Here is a 14,964-nt window from a genome sequence, read left to right as displayed (position 1 = left end):
AATTAAAACTTTCCCTCACTATTTTGCCAGGGTGATTTTTGTTGAGGTTGTTATTTCAGTGACAGGGATACCACAGTAACTTGATTTACGTGAGTAACCAAGCAAGTACGATTGACCAGCATGCTTTCTGCCAAAAGCATTAACCAAAGACCAGAACAATAATTCAAAGTTATTAAATTGCCTGAATGAAATTTTCTACTTGCCCTACTCATGAATCTCCACCTATGGAAGAGCACATTTAACCACCAAGTTACGCTGTGCATACACACACACCCCACAGTCTGCAGTGTGTTTCCTCTTGTTTTGCAATACTTTCTGCGCAGATATTTTTTTTCCCTGTATTGTTAAAAACAAAGTAGCAGCAGGAAGAACTGATCCATTCCTTAATTACATAGGTAAAAAAAAACAAAACAAAAAGGGACATCAATGGAAGCCACATGCTTACAAAGAGTTCAAAAAAAAAGTGATTTTTCTTGCATGCAGTAAAAAAAAAAATCCCCTAGGACCGTTTATTTATTTATTTTATGATTATCCTACTTTTAGGACAACATTGCTAGCATGCATTTTCCACAGTCCTCTAACACCTTGCCACAGCCTAGAGAGAGCAGCCAGTCCCATAGGGAATTTCACAGCCCCCTGCCCACCCGCAAGGACCTGTGGCAGCCAGCCCCACGCACCTCCCAGCCACTGCAGCAAGAAGTCACCCAGACGAATTCGCTTCCCATCGTTTGGAGGTTTACAGCCAGCTTTTATGGATAAACCAGCCTGCTAGATCACGTCCTTTCCCGCCCCCCATCACTCTTCTGTCTTCCATCCTTGCTTTGCCTGGAAGCTGCAATATTGTCATTTCCCAGTGCTATGGCACCTTCAGGAAGCTAAACTCCCTGTTGCCTCACCTTTCCCCCACCTCCTTTCTGCATTTAAAACATAACCTTAGACCTTTCCTTTCAGTGGCTGATGTGGCACTTCATCAATTAAATAGATTATCTCTTTAAGACAGTAACTTTGGTGGCAGTTAACTATCTAGTGAGAGCAGGTACAACTATAACCAGTAACGAACGTGATGACCCCAAAACAAGCATGGAGAGCACTAGCCCTAGCAGCTCTGTACCTGCTTAGGCTGAGGTCAGTGACTTTAACCAGCAACACCATGAGAACACGAAGATTACGCTGCCCACACACTTTTGCAGCAAGCTGCTGTGGCATATAGACACGTACGCGCTTCATAAAGCCATCTAAATTTGCTTACATCTGTCATTGTCATTTTGGTCAGCAATGGCATCTTCCAGAGCGACAGACTTTGGCTTCTTTTCACTGTTTCCTTTCAAGTTTTCCCAGTCTGCCTGGCTGAATCTGCAGACCTCTGAGTCTTTGGTAGCTGTTTGGCCTTCTCTCTCTTTCATCTCCAACTCTGAGAAGCGCATCATTGCACGCTAGAAAGAGAATTGATATGAAAAAAAAAAGTCTTGCGATAAAAGCTACTTCATTTACCTTACCTTATATGAAAGCATTTCCAAAGAAAAACTGGCTCAAACCCAAGGTTTGAGACAGATAGCTACGGTAGGACTTGTAAAACAGTGTTCTAGCATCTATATGCAAATAGCCACACAATTCTTTCATATATAAATATATATATAAAAAGGAGATATATATATATATAAATGTTTACTGTATATAAAAGAAAAAACATTCCATTTTGGAGGTAAAGAGACAAAAACAAAAGGGGAAAAAAACAAAACAAAACAACACAAAACCATACAATGAATAAATACGACCATGGCCCACAAACTTCCCTTTGTGTATTTGGAAATGAAATTTAACTCAAAGGTTTATGTAAGAGTCTAGTAATAAAAATTTGAAGAACTGACCTCACAGTAAGCAGCAGGTAGACATAAAATACTGTCCTCTTGTAATCCTTCCATCTATGTAATTAAAATGGGCACTCAATGGATCATTTAGATAATTTCATCCATTTTTATAAGCATAAACCAATTCTTTTCTTAACAATGCAAAACAATTTGGCTTAACTCATCCCTTCATTACAAGTAAAATACCTTAAGGATATTCCTATACAATATCTGTCTGTCATCCCTCAGCATCAACCTCAATACCGCTCCTACCCTTTCCTACATGTTTGCTTGGCGCAAACGTTGCCTGAGACCCGCTAATACCTGGCTGCGACTCCTCTCCATCAAACGGCACATTTGGCATACTAATCACAACTTCTGGGTATGCTCTGCTAGCTGGCACTACACGCCAGCCGAGAAATTACAGCCATCGCTAGGCACCAAGGTAACATGCATGCCTGTCCGACTCCCCTCTGCAACTGCACAAACATTTCATATGTACATTAACATTTGTATCAGATCTTAGTGGAAGACCTTTAAAGCTTACTAGCGCGTACATACGTAAAAGCCACATATACTACTCTTTACATCGCTTGGCTCTCATTAACAAACTTACTTTGCTATTTAAAACCATTTCTGGCGAGTATGCCCTAACAAAAAACTTCTAATCTCCCCACCTGTGTTGCTTCTCTCAACTTTAATACTTGACCGTGACTTGCAACAGAGAAATAACGACAAAAAGCGCGGCGGCCTTTGGACCGCGCAGACTCACCTGCAATGCCCGCTGCTCCCGGCCGAGCTGGCTGGAGTCTGCATACAGTTCGGTCGTCACACACTTGAATCTATCACCTACGTAACCGGCAGAGTTTGCGATCCTCTTGGCCAACTTAGATGGCTTGGGTTTCAGTGTTTTGCCATCAGCAGATTCTGTGTCGTCGGCTCCGTCTTTGGTGTAGGGCTGGCTGGTGTCGATGCTGGGTGGCGCGGTCCCCATGCAGAACGGCTTCGCGTCCTCCTGCACCTTGCCAAAAGCCAGAGCCGGAACATCACTGTCATGAGTACTTTCCAAGAAAGCAGACGAAGGCTGGATCGTTACTCTCTCCTTAGGCTGGCTCACAGATAAATCTTCCTTCCTTAAGCCGAACACTGATGAACTCTGGGCTTGCTTGAAATTATAGGTTTCGTGAAGATCATTATTTCTCCCAAACTCCTCTCTCATTACAATAAAATCTCTGTGCTGCGACGCCTGCTCTACCTTGTGCTTTGTAGGGTCATTAGCCTGATTACCGCTTTCAGTAGCAAAGCCAACATTCGTTACGTTCGCTTCGCCTTTAGCCTCTTGCTCATCTCGCAGAAGATCAGGGAAGAGGTGTTTGTCACTTTTGGCCAGGTTTTTACTGTGGCTGGAGCTCTGGTGCAATTTCACGCTCTTGTCACTGGGTACTTCGAAATGCATCTTCCCGCTGCTCTCCAGGAGCTCCGGCAACCGGCCCCGCAGAGCTGGGTCCTCATAGCGGACCCTCTCATGAGACCGTGACCTTCTTTCCACCTTTTCCTCCTTATTGATCTCCAAAGCTGAATGCTGCAGCAGCATAGGGTGCACCATCCCCATCCCCAGAGCGTCCTGGTAAGTCATGAACTCCCCCCGCCCTGCCGGCAGGCTGTAGGGGAGGCCGGGTTTGGGAGCCAGGTGGCCAGGGTAAAGGCTGCCGTTGGGCAGCAAGACAGGGTGCGGATACACGTGTCCTTTCCCATGGAGGGAGAGAGGGCTAATGGCTATCCCCTCCGGCACAGGGTACGGGAGGTAACTCCTGGGGTAGGGCAGAGGTGGGGAGCGAAATGCTTCATTGGGCGGGAGGAAGATGGGGCTGGAGGTCAGGGCGGTCTCGCTTGCCTTGAAGTTGGCCTCCTGGCTGCAGGTTTTGGCCACCTTATTGCTGTGTTTCACGGGGGTGGCGACGGGCTGCCCGACATGCTGTATGACGGACGCAGTACTCTCCGTGGAGCTCCTGGTCGTCTTGGCGCAATCCACATTGGCGTTGGGAGCCGGTGACGCCGACGCTGGCCGTCCCCCCACCGACACCGTCCCTGAAACACTGCCGACGACCGCCTCTGTGCCACCCATCCTGGGGCAGGAGGAGCTCCGCTGCTGCGGGATCACCCAGTCCAGTGCCTTGTTCTTCAGCTGGATGCTCTTCCCACTCTCCTCACCAGGGCTGGGACCAGGAACAACCCAGGAGGAGGGCGCCGTGCTGATAATTTCAGGTCTGTAGATGGGGCAGCCATTCCCAGGAGAAATGGCTTCTTTCTGAATGATGTCGCTGCTAGGTAAGTGTGGCCCCCCTCCTCCTGCCCTGCTGTGCACCAGCACCGTCGGTGTCATTTTCTTACTGTGGTCTGACTTGCCAGCGATTTCCGTGTCAACGACTTTCGCTGACAAGTCCAGCGGTTTGTCAGTGACATCTTTGGTTGGGGTCTGCTTTTCCAGGAGAGGAGGGGACCTGCTGTCTTTCCGGTCGTGGCCAGCTTTCCGTGTGTGGGGAGCAGCCGGCGGGGGTGCCTCGCCGGCATCGCTGCCTTTGGGAAGCTTCCCGTTGGAGAGGCGAGAGGCTGGAAATTCACTGCCGACGTTCACATAGGGCTTGGGGAGCGTAACAGCAGATGAGGGAGAGGTGGTGATCCCTGGGAAGTGTTTGTGGAAGTCGGTGTAGGCATCCCCAGCCTGGGTGGGCAAAGGGAGGCGAGGGGACGGCCGGGGCGAGTGTGGCAGCAGGAGCGCGGGGTCCGCTGGAATGTTGGCAGGAGCCGGCTTGGCAGCAGGGACCCTGGGCTGCTTGCTGCTCTGGATGTGGGGGTAGGTGTGCGCGTCGACAGGGTTGCTGGGGCTGACACCCATCTTCCACGACAAGCTCTTATCCGGACAGTGCACCAAAGGTGGGATTGCCGGTGAAGCCGAAGCAGTAGAGAGCCTCATGGGTGACGCCAGCGACGAAGGGATGTGTGGGGTAACGTAGTGGGAGGGAGGCAGGTATAAAAAACGTTCACCGTTCGTACATACAGGCGAGTAAGCCAGGTGCTGCGGTAAGCTGTAGGTGGACTGCTGAGGTAGCAATGCCTTGTACATGTTCAACGAATACTTATTTGGTGAGTCAAGGAAAGGGTAGATGGCGGGTGTCGCGCCTTCCATATAGGGATTTACCCAGGGGAGCCTTAGGTAACTAGCACCATTGACACCGAGGGGACTCTGCTTGTCACCCGCAACTCGGTCCAAACCCAGCGTCTCCCCCGTCGGGACAGAGTTTTTTTGTATTCCAGGTGGCGTTTTGTAAATAGCACTGAATCCATTCGGGGCTTTTCCAGAGACAGGTGCATTTTCTACCGCTTCAGGAGGATTAGACTTGAACTGTATCTCTGGATTTCTTTCAGGAGTAAATCCGAGCCCGGCTATCGAACTTGTAGCATCCCGTGATTTTTCTGAGCCGAGTCCACACAAGCTGGAATAGACAATACTACCAGGGACTCTAAGTCCTTCTCGCATGAGTCCAGACCTGTCCATAGTCAGAGCTGCGAGACTGTCAATGCGATGGGCTGTAGTTGCATCCACCTTTACAGAACAAGAAATATGTTACTTTCACATTTCGCTACAATGACCACCGCTCCAGCTATCCAGCTACAGACATGTCAGCATTTGAAGACAAATAATACCAACGCAAACACCTTGTTTGTCACGAAAACAGACAGGGGCTGATTGCACTGGAAAATGGGAGAACAGGAACATACAGAGCAATATATATCACCACAAACATCAATACAAATCTCTCCACACCCAAAATACATCAGCTAAAAAAAAAAAAAGTGTGAGGACCCATAGTCCAAGCAGCCACAAGTGGCCCGGAGATGATGCTCGGTGGCATCGGTTCCATGCAACAACCAGCTCCTCAGCCCTAGCCCCGTCAGAGAGAGGATATGGGCAGGCAGTGTAGAGAGAGGAAAGGGAAGGATGGAGAGACTCTCCTCCTTCAGGACCTCTCCCTCTGCCGCAGCTCCAGAGCTCAGCATCGCCACACGATTCACAGGGCAAAGCATCTGAGGATGCAGCCTAAAGAAATGTCCGCTGTTGAGTTTCCTCCCTACGTGTACTCAAGGGAGGTGAAAACCACCAACCGCTGAAACGTTGATGTACTTAACACCTACATGAACCTCTCGTTAGACATGCAGGTACGCTGCATGACATTACCCATAATGGACCAAAAGTAAGAATATGATATCGTACGATAACACAACACCACGAAGTCAGCACCAAGAGAATAACAAGATAAAGAAATCAAGTTTCATTTCACTCTCACAGAAAGAACGGCTGTGTGCCCAAGCCCAGCTAGAGCTGCAATAGAAAGCTGGTTTAATCATTTCTCCAAATGGATCATGTAATAACACCCAGGGGTGGGAGACAGGGCAGGGAGAACAGGCACGAATTCAGCTGCAGCACGAAGCTATAAACTTCTTACCACAGTGTGATTCAGGTGATTTTCTTCCCTCAACTCCAGTCTGCTTTTCGGTGCATCGCCATCATTAACGGGAATTTTCCTATTAAGAAACAGAAGTCTACTATTTGAAAAGATCCTGTGCATCTCATACCAGTACAAAATAATATCAACTCCATATTTTGATTCCCCTAGAGAAGTCCCATATGATATCGTATTATCCCTTCTGCGTGCCAATGGACAGCAACTACTTTAGAAACCAAGGACCATTTGAAAGGAAGTATACAGGATTTTGACAGCAAGAACACATCGAGCACACCTCAGAGCAGCCTCTTCCAACACAAATGATTTTTGTCAATGTCTTCTCTTTTTCACCCTTGGCCTTTACTTTTTCCAAGGAGAGAATATCCCATTTTAAACATACCCTGTTCAAGTACCACCCATAAAAGCTGCCGAGGAGAAAATTAAAACACAAACACACGAAGATCATACAAATGTCAGCTGTTCCATGCTAAAGAGTGAGCTGCACATCTGTGCCGCACCAGTGTTGCAGCACTGGGACTTGTTATCACAGAAAGCACCGATAAAGAATATACCTTTGTGCCAAATTTCAAATCCTGGGGATAAAAATCGCTGACATGCAGCAGAAGGAAAGTTTCAGCATTACCCAAAAGAACTCCTTTCAATCAAAGTGCTTAAAGGCACATCATCTTCTTAAAGCAGAAATACAATTTTAATACACTTGTTTATTCATTTTTAAGAGTCGCTTTTCATGCAAGGAGCACGTAAAAATATTATGCCTAAATAACTGGAAGTGGGGATAGATGGTGCGACGCCAGAGTGAGACGTTTGGCCTTTTCCTCCAGTTTATGTTTGCAAACAGTTTTTCCCTTAAAGACAGAGAACTTTCCCCAGCTTCTCAGAAGCTTTTCACACAACAGGGAGAACATGGGCTCAAAGAGAAGACATAAAAACACTAAAACCGCACAAAGCAGGCACAGAGAAACGCAGGCGTTCCTGCAGCTTCTGTTTAGTGTCATTTCGCTCGTTTCACTTTATAAAAAGCTGGAGTTTAAGGGAAGAGGACAGCAGCCAGTGCCTGCATTACCCCATTGAAAATTATTAAAAGACTAGAATTTTTATCATTGAATGAATGATAACCAGCAGGAAAAAAGGTGGGAGGCGGAAAGGCTGCTGTTCTTATTTCAGAGGACAAGCTGTTGGTCTGAAGGCAGGGAACACCAAGCCGTAGGCAGGAGCCCCTCTGCCGTACAGAGTCACCACGAGAACGTGTGCACTATTTGGTTTAATTCCCCTTCACAAATACGAAATAATAAATTAATTGTAAAAGCACGTTTAAAGGCCGCTTTGGGGAGTAATCTCTTTAAAGGGTGTCCCCGCTTCACTGACCCAGGTTGCCTGTTAAATAGTAAATCAGCGGCTCTTCTACCGCTCTCAGTCACGTCTCGACTCTCCCCCCTCACCCGCCTCCAAGCTGGGCTGATCTCGATGCAAGGCAGCAGCTATCTACTCCGGTATTAGAGAAGCGAGCAAACTCTCAGACCTCACGCTACAGAATTACAGTGTGGTTTAACTTGCCAGAAGCTTAAATATTTACCTGTCTTCATTAATTCCACACATGCGGACCCTTTCATTGCTCATCCAGCTATGAACGTTGCCATACAGGGGAGTTGCAGAAAGCATGACGTCTTCTTAAAGATCGCTGCTTTTCTTCACAGTTTTATATTCTATTAAAAAAAAAAAAGAAAAAAGAAAGAAAAAAAAAAAGTTGAGCAGATTCGCCTAGGAGGAAGTGCAAACACCGCGACAGAGCAGCCAGCCTCCCTCTGGGTAGTTAATAATGAATGCAGGATTGGTGCGGGGAGTGAGCTGCCTACGTTAACCGCTAAGGGAGATACCCTGCAATAAAGGAGCAAATTGAGGGCATTTATAGGTCAGAGGAGATGGATCTTTTCCCCAGCACACATACAGAAAATTAAGAATCATTCCAGGTTATCAACAAATAAAAACTTTCTTCACTGCATTTCATTTGAACAAGACATGACTCAGCCAGCCAAGTCTGCACCAATTCCCAAACCTTCATCTCGCACAGGCTGAACCGAGGAAGGAGACCCCACCGGCTCTGGGGAACAGGCAAAACTACCCCCGGGCGCTCAGCAAAGCCCTGCATTAGGGACGCGCAGGAGCAGGAGTGCTCGGCGAGAACTGCCACATACCGTGCGTATTAGCTACGCCGATTGCCAATAAAGCTTTCACGCGAGGACTTAAAACCAAAGAGACGGTGCTACAGAAGGGATCTAAATAAAAACCTCCCCTTTAGCATCAGTACATGACTAACTTGGAGAAAGGGGTTAAAAATAGTAAGTGGGTTGGCGAGCTCCCCACCCCTTGATTTGATTAAGCACTGAGCCCTGGTGGCTTCTGCATCGGAGCTGCTGCTGCTACTGCTGCTGCTGCTGGTGCTGCTAGTGCTTTCAGTAATTCAATGATGCCTGCTCACTCCAGGGAAAGAAATCATTAGCGGGCTCGCTGGAGAAGTATTAGCAGTCCAAGAGGATCGGCACTGTGTGCAGCCGGAGAGGCAGGTGAAAGGTAACCGCGTCTTCGCGTCCAGCAGCAGAGGGGGAAAAGGCTTTTCCTTCCCTCTACGTTGCCTAACGCCACCTCCACTCGCATTAAATTCTAGTTTGCTGCATGAGCGAAGTGTCAGGACAAGCTGCGTTTTATTAACAGGATTATTGCGGCGCATGATTTATTCCAGTGCAAGATTTTAATTGCTCTTCGGAGGTTGAGTCGTTTCTTCTGACTGAGCTTCAGCCTGCATCCTGCTGCTAAATGCTGGGTTAATAAGTAGGGGGAGCCTTTAATGCACAGGATATCCCTCAGCTCTTCCTCTCTCACAAAAATAGAAGCCTTTAAGCGGGAGGCATGATACTCCTTTCGCGCACACACATACGCAAGCCAGTAACGGGCGATTGACCACTGGGAGTTTAATGCCTAACGTCTCCCAAAGCATCCATGCTTCCCCTGCAAACTCATTTCCTTTGTCAGGCTACAAAATATGCAAATGATCACTTTGGCATTTAATGGGGAAGAAGCCCAGATTGGGCCTTTAACACAATACTTCACACACGCTCGGAGAGGTTTAAGAACTGAAAACGGCAGGAAAGCCTCTCGTTCCCCAATACTTTTTTCTCCCCTCAGAAGGGCCTTTTGTGCAAAGCTCCACGTCTGGAACAAATGTATATTAATGCAATGGCGTGCTGACCCTCCTCTCTCCAGAACAGTTAGCCTTCCCTAATGAAGTCCACAAAAATCGCTGCGAGGAAACAGAAATGCGCGGAGATTAGATACCGCGCTATCATTCAAAAGGAGTTATTTCACTGGAAAGACGGTTTCTGGACAGATTTACTGTTTTCCAGATGCGCCGCTCGTAATGTTTTCAATAGAGGCAGCAGCAGCATGGAGAGAGTGATTTAGGGTTTTACATAAGGTTAGTAGCTGCCCCGTGTGCGCTGCCTCATCCGTGAGGGATGGATGCCGGCTCGGAGGAGACAGACCTCAGCAGCGCGTGGCTCCACTCCCTGCACCCCACTTTTATTCGGGGGCACGTGAGGCCAATGCCTGTGCCCTCCCGGCTTCCTCGCTGGAAGTTTATCATTAAGATAAGGCCTGAATTAGAGCTTGCCAATCCCCTGATAGCGAAACGCTGAAGTCGCACGGGGCCAAAAGCTACGCCAGCTGCATAGACACCCCCATGTCCTGGTGCCACTGCCAGGGCACGGGACACGGGCATGCCGTGGGATGTCCCGCCACGGGATGTCCCACCAGGGCAGGTCAGAGCCCTCACCCCGAAGGGGCTGCCGACCCCTTCCCCAAAAGCCGCCCCTTGGCGCTCACCACCAGCCGCCCCTTGGCGCTCACCACGCGAGGTTATAATCGCCCCGCTGATGAACTTCTTGTGAACTGTTTAAAAGTGGAGGTCTGCTGAAGGAGCAGCGGCGCCACTGCCAGCCATAATTTCATTGCAACAAGCAGCAGACTTTTAACTCTTCACGTGCCCTTTCCCTTCCCTCCTCCTCCTCTCTCTCTCCTTGGAAGTGGCAACCTGTCGGGGTGCAGGGAACTCCAGGGGCTCGGCCAAACACCCACGGCACCACAAGCCCTCGATGATGCGGGGATGTGGTGGGAAGCAGAGGGTGGGGGACAGGGATATGGGGACAGGGGACTGGGGGAGCAACGGGGACATGGGGGAGAGGGTTGCAGGGGACCGGGGTTGCGGGGCACGGCTCCTCTTTATCTCCAGCTTCCGCGGGGGCGGCCCCATTATTCAACCCCGACGGCTGCTGCCGAGCGCCCCAGCACGGAAAAAACCTTCCTCCCTGCCCACCACACACACGCACACCCCATGCACACCCACCGAGAACCCCGCAGCCCCCCCCTCCCGGGCCGCGGGGGCTCGGGAGAGCGCTCGGCATTTCCTCCGGGAGGTGTCTGGCCGATAAAGCCATTTGCGGCTAAATATAGACGGTGATGCACGGAGGGAGGGAGGGAGGGAGGCGGGGGGGGGGGGGAAGGAGAGACGCGCATCGCACACGCGGTTCCGCAGCGAAGCCGCCGTGTGAAACCAGTGGGGAGAAAGAAAAAGCGCCTGCAAGCACTAACCTGCCTCCCGGCGGCTGCCGAGCGGGGCCGAGCCGGGAACACCCACGGCCCCGCAGAGCCAGGGGCGCGCACACACTCACAGAGAGACACACACGCACACACACAGACTCTCTCACACACACAGACTCTCTCACACACACAGACTCACACGAGCCGTTCCGGGCAGCTGGTTTTAAAAAAAAAAAAAAAGGGAAAAAAAAAAAAAAAGGGAAGCGTTCGGGTCTCCCTCACCACGTCAACAAGACTTTTGGCAACCACCGACGCCAGCAGCAGCGAAACTTTTTTATTTTGTTAACGCGCTCCTGGCGTGGAAACGAGAAAAACCCGATGCCCGCGGGAAGGGGATGGGATGGGGAGGGGGGGGGAGGAGGAGGGGGAGGAAGACGCCGCTCTCCGTACCCCAGGGGGAAAGGGGAGGAGAGGGCAGAGCCGCCCGGGCATCCCCCTCTGGGCCCGCACCCCGGGGTGCCCGGTGGCGACTGAGGGGGGGGGTGGTCTCTACGGGGAGATGGAGGGGGGGAGGTGGGGGGGGGGTGCTGTCGGAGGAAGCAGCGAGCCAGGAAACGGGGCGGGAGGAGAACTGCAGCGGCGCACGAGTTCCCTTTTGGCGCCTTTACTCTTTTCCACCTCGGAGCGGGGGCTGGCAGCGCGCCAGTTTCCACTGCACAAGCCGCAGGAGCCAGCGGCGGCGCAGCGGCAGCCGCCTGAGGGGGGGAGATGAGGGGGGGGTGGGGGGAAGAGTGAGTGAAAGGGGGAGGGAAGGAAAAGAAGGCTCTGAGCGCCGGTGGCACCGACGGAGCGGCGGGAGCTCCGGTAAACAGCCCGGCCGGCCTTCCCGGTATTGCAAACGATGGAATAAATCGCGAAGACGGCTCCGATTTTCAGCAGCGCCCCTCCCCCCGCCCGCTTCCAGGCCACCGAAGGGATCATTTCTAGATCTGCGAAAATCCCTGCGAGAGGAGTGAAAAGCGAGCGGGGACTCGTAGCGATCGGCTTCGATTAGCGCTCCCCCAGCCCACCCCCCCGGGGGGGGGGGCTTAGATTCAGGGGGCAGCGCCCGTGCGGTGTTTATAACCCTAAAGTCGGGCAGCTGCTTATGAATGCGGTGAGGTGCCTCGTTTATCTTGTACCTCCGACTTACGTATTTACGAGTTACAAAAAAAAAAAAAAAAACACAACGGCCTGTGCCACGGCTAGGAAGGAGACTTTAAAGACACCGTATTGCTGCGTCGTTTTACAATGTGCCCTGTAGAGCTCTGGCAGCAGGCAGCGATCTAATATTAGACGAGTGTTTAAAGAACGGGGCTGGCTGCGTGTTGTTTTCTTTTTAAAAATAAAGATACCGTGGGTTATTTTTTCTTTTTTTTTTTTTTTTTTTTTTTGCGATCTCCACACGGCATCCCCGCCGGTGACACGTTCTGTAAACCAGACGAGGAAGCTGCGAGACTTTAAGTAGCCGCCGCGCGGATCCGCGGATTAAAGAAGAAGTTTGACCTTTACCCGGGACGTGTGGCATTTCATTTAACCATAAAGCTAAAGCACAATGCGCCAGCGAGATCGCTAAACCGATTTAAAATACATATTGAGTCATGCGCGACAGCGGTGCAGTTCGGTTCAGGGCAGGCAGCGCGAAGGGGGTCGAGGTTTATTTTAAGGCTCCTGCCGCAGCCGCCCTGTCCCCGTTTCCCCGTGTCCCCGTCGCCGTCGTCCCCCCCGTCCCCCCCGCCGCTGCTCCCACACGGTCACGGGTCGGATCGGGACTTTCAGGCCGTGTAAACACAGCGCGGCGGAGCCCTCCGAGAGCAACCGGGTCGCGCTCGACGGGGCGTCCTCGACGGGGCGTCCCCCCCGCGGCTGCCCCACTCGGCGGAGAAACAGCCCCAGCCCCCCACACACACACACCTCCCGCATCTCCCTCTCGGTTCGTGGGCTGCACATGCCACCCGGCCCCGGCGGCCCCGAGGGAGAGGCGGCCCCCGCGCCCCCCCCCCCCCCCGCGCCGTCTGTCACGCCTTGGCCCCTGCGCAGTCACCGCGCCCGAGCGGCAGCGGCGCTTTCCCATATGCTGCGAGGAGAATCATTGCTGAGCGCTACCCAGCGCCGGCGGCAGCCAAAAAGAGGGATGGGGGGCGGGGGTGGGGGAAGTAAGAAAATAATTAAAAAAAAGTTTTCAATTAATGATAAGCCTCGGAACTGGGGAAGGGGGCGGGGAGGAGGCCAAGAAGGGGGAGTTAAAATGGCTGGCGAGCCTTCAAATAACCCTGTCTGCCCTCCCCGGGAGCTCGCGGAGCTCGCTCTACCCCGGAGCCCCCGGGGAAGCCCCGGTCCCCAAAGACGCGTCCCCGTGGGGCAGCCGGGGTGGCCAGGGCCATCCCGGCACAGGGTGATGGCCACGCGTGAAGGTTACGGGACATCTGCAGGGCAGGAGCCCTCGCTCCTCACCCCACACACCGTTAAAACGCGTGGGGGGCGTGGGTTAAAGGAGCTGCGAAGGCTCAGACACACACGCACACCCCGAGGGAGGCGAAGGCGCCTGGTACCCAACTTGGAGGCATCGCTGCCATGAAGGATTTCCCGGGGATTCGAGGGAAACACCGACCCCGCCGGCCGACCGGGAGCTCCCAACCACCGCTCGCCCCGACGCCTCCGTCCCCCAGCGCGGCTGCGGGCGGGCGGGGGGGGGGCGTTGTGCGGGGGTTCCCTGCCTCCCTCTCTCCCTCGGAGGAGGGAGCCGAGCCGAAACCCGTCTGTGCCGCAGAAACCCCCGCGCAGACGGGGCCCCCCGGCGAGAGCCCGGCCCCCCCACCCCCCCCGAGCTCGCCCACCCGCCGCGGCATCTCCCTACCCAGGTCGTCCGCGCCATTTTAGAGACACACACTCACACTTAACACACACACACACACACACACGCGGGAGCGAGGTTTCCGCTGGTGCTGCCAGAGACAACAGGCACCCGAGCCCGGGCTGCGAGGGAGGAGGAGCGGCAGCAGCGGCAGAGGGACACACGCACACACACACACCCCCCCCACACACACACACGCACCCACGCACCGCGGGCCGGGCAGAAATATGCGTTTCAGGTAATTTAAAGCCGCCGGGGACAAGGGAGGGAGCGAGAGCGCCAGCCTGCGCGCCCACCCCCACCCCCCCCCATTAACCCGCCGCGCACTCGGCATCCCGGGAGCCCTTCATTGTTGTTGCTTTCATCCCGTGTGGCTTGTGCTTTGCGGGAGGGGAGGGATAGAAAGGAAAGAGAGAGGGGGGAGGAAAACAACAACAACAACAAAAAAAAAAAAAACGGGGGGGGGGGGAATAAGAAAAATACCACCAACCCAGCCCCTTCCCCCTGCCCGTCCCCCATTGTTCGGCGAGCGCAGCGTCACGGACTCGCCATTCACCGGGCTCTGCGTGCCCCACTCCCCCCGATAGCTCGGGAAACTTATGGGGCTGGGAGGCGGGGAGACACCCCCCCCCACACCTCCCTCCCAGCACTGAATACAAAAGTCCCAGCGCTCAGAGTTGGGCGAACGGCTGCGCTCGCTTCCGCAACGTTATCCTCGCAGAAACACCGGAGCCAGGCCCCCCGTTTCCTTCCCCGCCGCCCCACCCCCCACACCGAGGGCAGGGGGGTGACGAATGGGACGTACGCCCTCGGTTTCCCTCTCCGGCCACCGCGGCGCCCGGAGCCGGGACGCCCTCTCCTAACCCACCCCCCCCACCCCCATCCACCGCCCCCCCCCGCATCCGTCGGGGACGTTGGGAGATATTGATCACGGACGACTTCATTTTGCATAATTGCGGCTGACAGGGCCTGTGGTTCCCTCATTTACGGAGCAACAGCTTCGAGGGGCTGATGGATGGGGAGCGGCTCCCTCCGCTACCCCCAACCATCCCGACTCCCCCCCCCCCCACCTCCAGGGCAGCCCCGCGGGGGAACGGCGGCTCCTGCA

The 14,964-nt window shown here is 53.0% G+C and overlaps 1 protein-coding gene across 5 annotated transcripts in view; it reads right to left on the bottom strand.

The window, feature by feature from the left end:
• BCOR (BCL6 corepressor) overlaps nucleotides 1-14,964 on the bottom strand; it is a 59,508-nt gene that overhangs the window by 32,297 nt on the left and 12,247 nt on the right. For 3 of the 5 annotated variants that reach the window (XM_069873341.1, XM_069873359.1, XM_069873377.1), the window contains exons 2-6: nucleotides 7,947-8,076; nucleotides 6,353-6,431; nucleotides 2,620-5,451; nucleotides 1,869-1,922; nucleotides 1,250-1,433 (exon numbers count right to left, since the gene is read on the bottom strand). In XM_069873341.1, coding sequence (XP_069729442.1) covers nucleotides 1,250-1,433; nucleotides 1,869-1,922; nucleotides 2,620-5,451; nucleotides 6,353-6,431; nucleotides 7,947-8,032 — 3,235 coding nt within the window. In that variant the 5' untranslated portion in view covers nucleotides 8,033-8,076. The remainder of the gene's footprint in view (nucleotides 1-1,249; nucleotides 1,434-1,868; nucleotides 1,923-2,619; nucleotides 5,452-6,352; nucleotides 6,432-7,946; nucleotides 8,077-14,964) is intronic. The other 2 variants (XM_069873350.1, XM_069873368.1) reach the window with 1 other exon arrangement.

Source organism: Phaenicophaeus curvirostris, chromosome 1 (assembly GCF_032191515.1).
Source record: "Phaenicophaeus curvirostris isolate KB17595 chromosome 1, BPBGC_Pcur_1.0, whole genome shotgun sequence".
In the NCBI taxonomy this organism is placed as follows: Eukaryota; Metazoa; Chordata; class Aves; order Cuculiformes; family Cuculidae; genus Phaenicophaeus; species Phaenicophaeus curvirostris.
The sequence above is the reverse complement of the archived record's forward strand: the minus strand, read 5'-3'. Positions and strand labels throughout refer to the sequence as shown.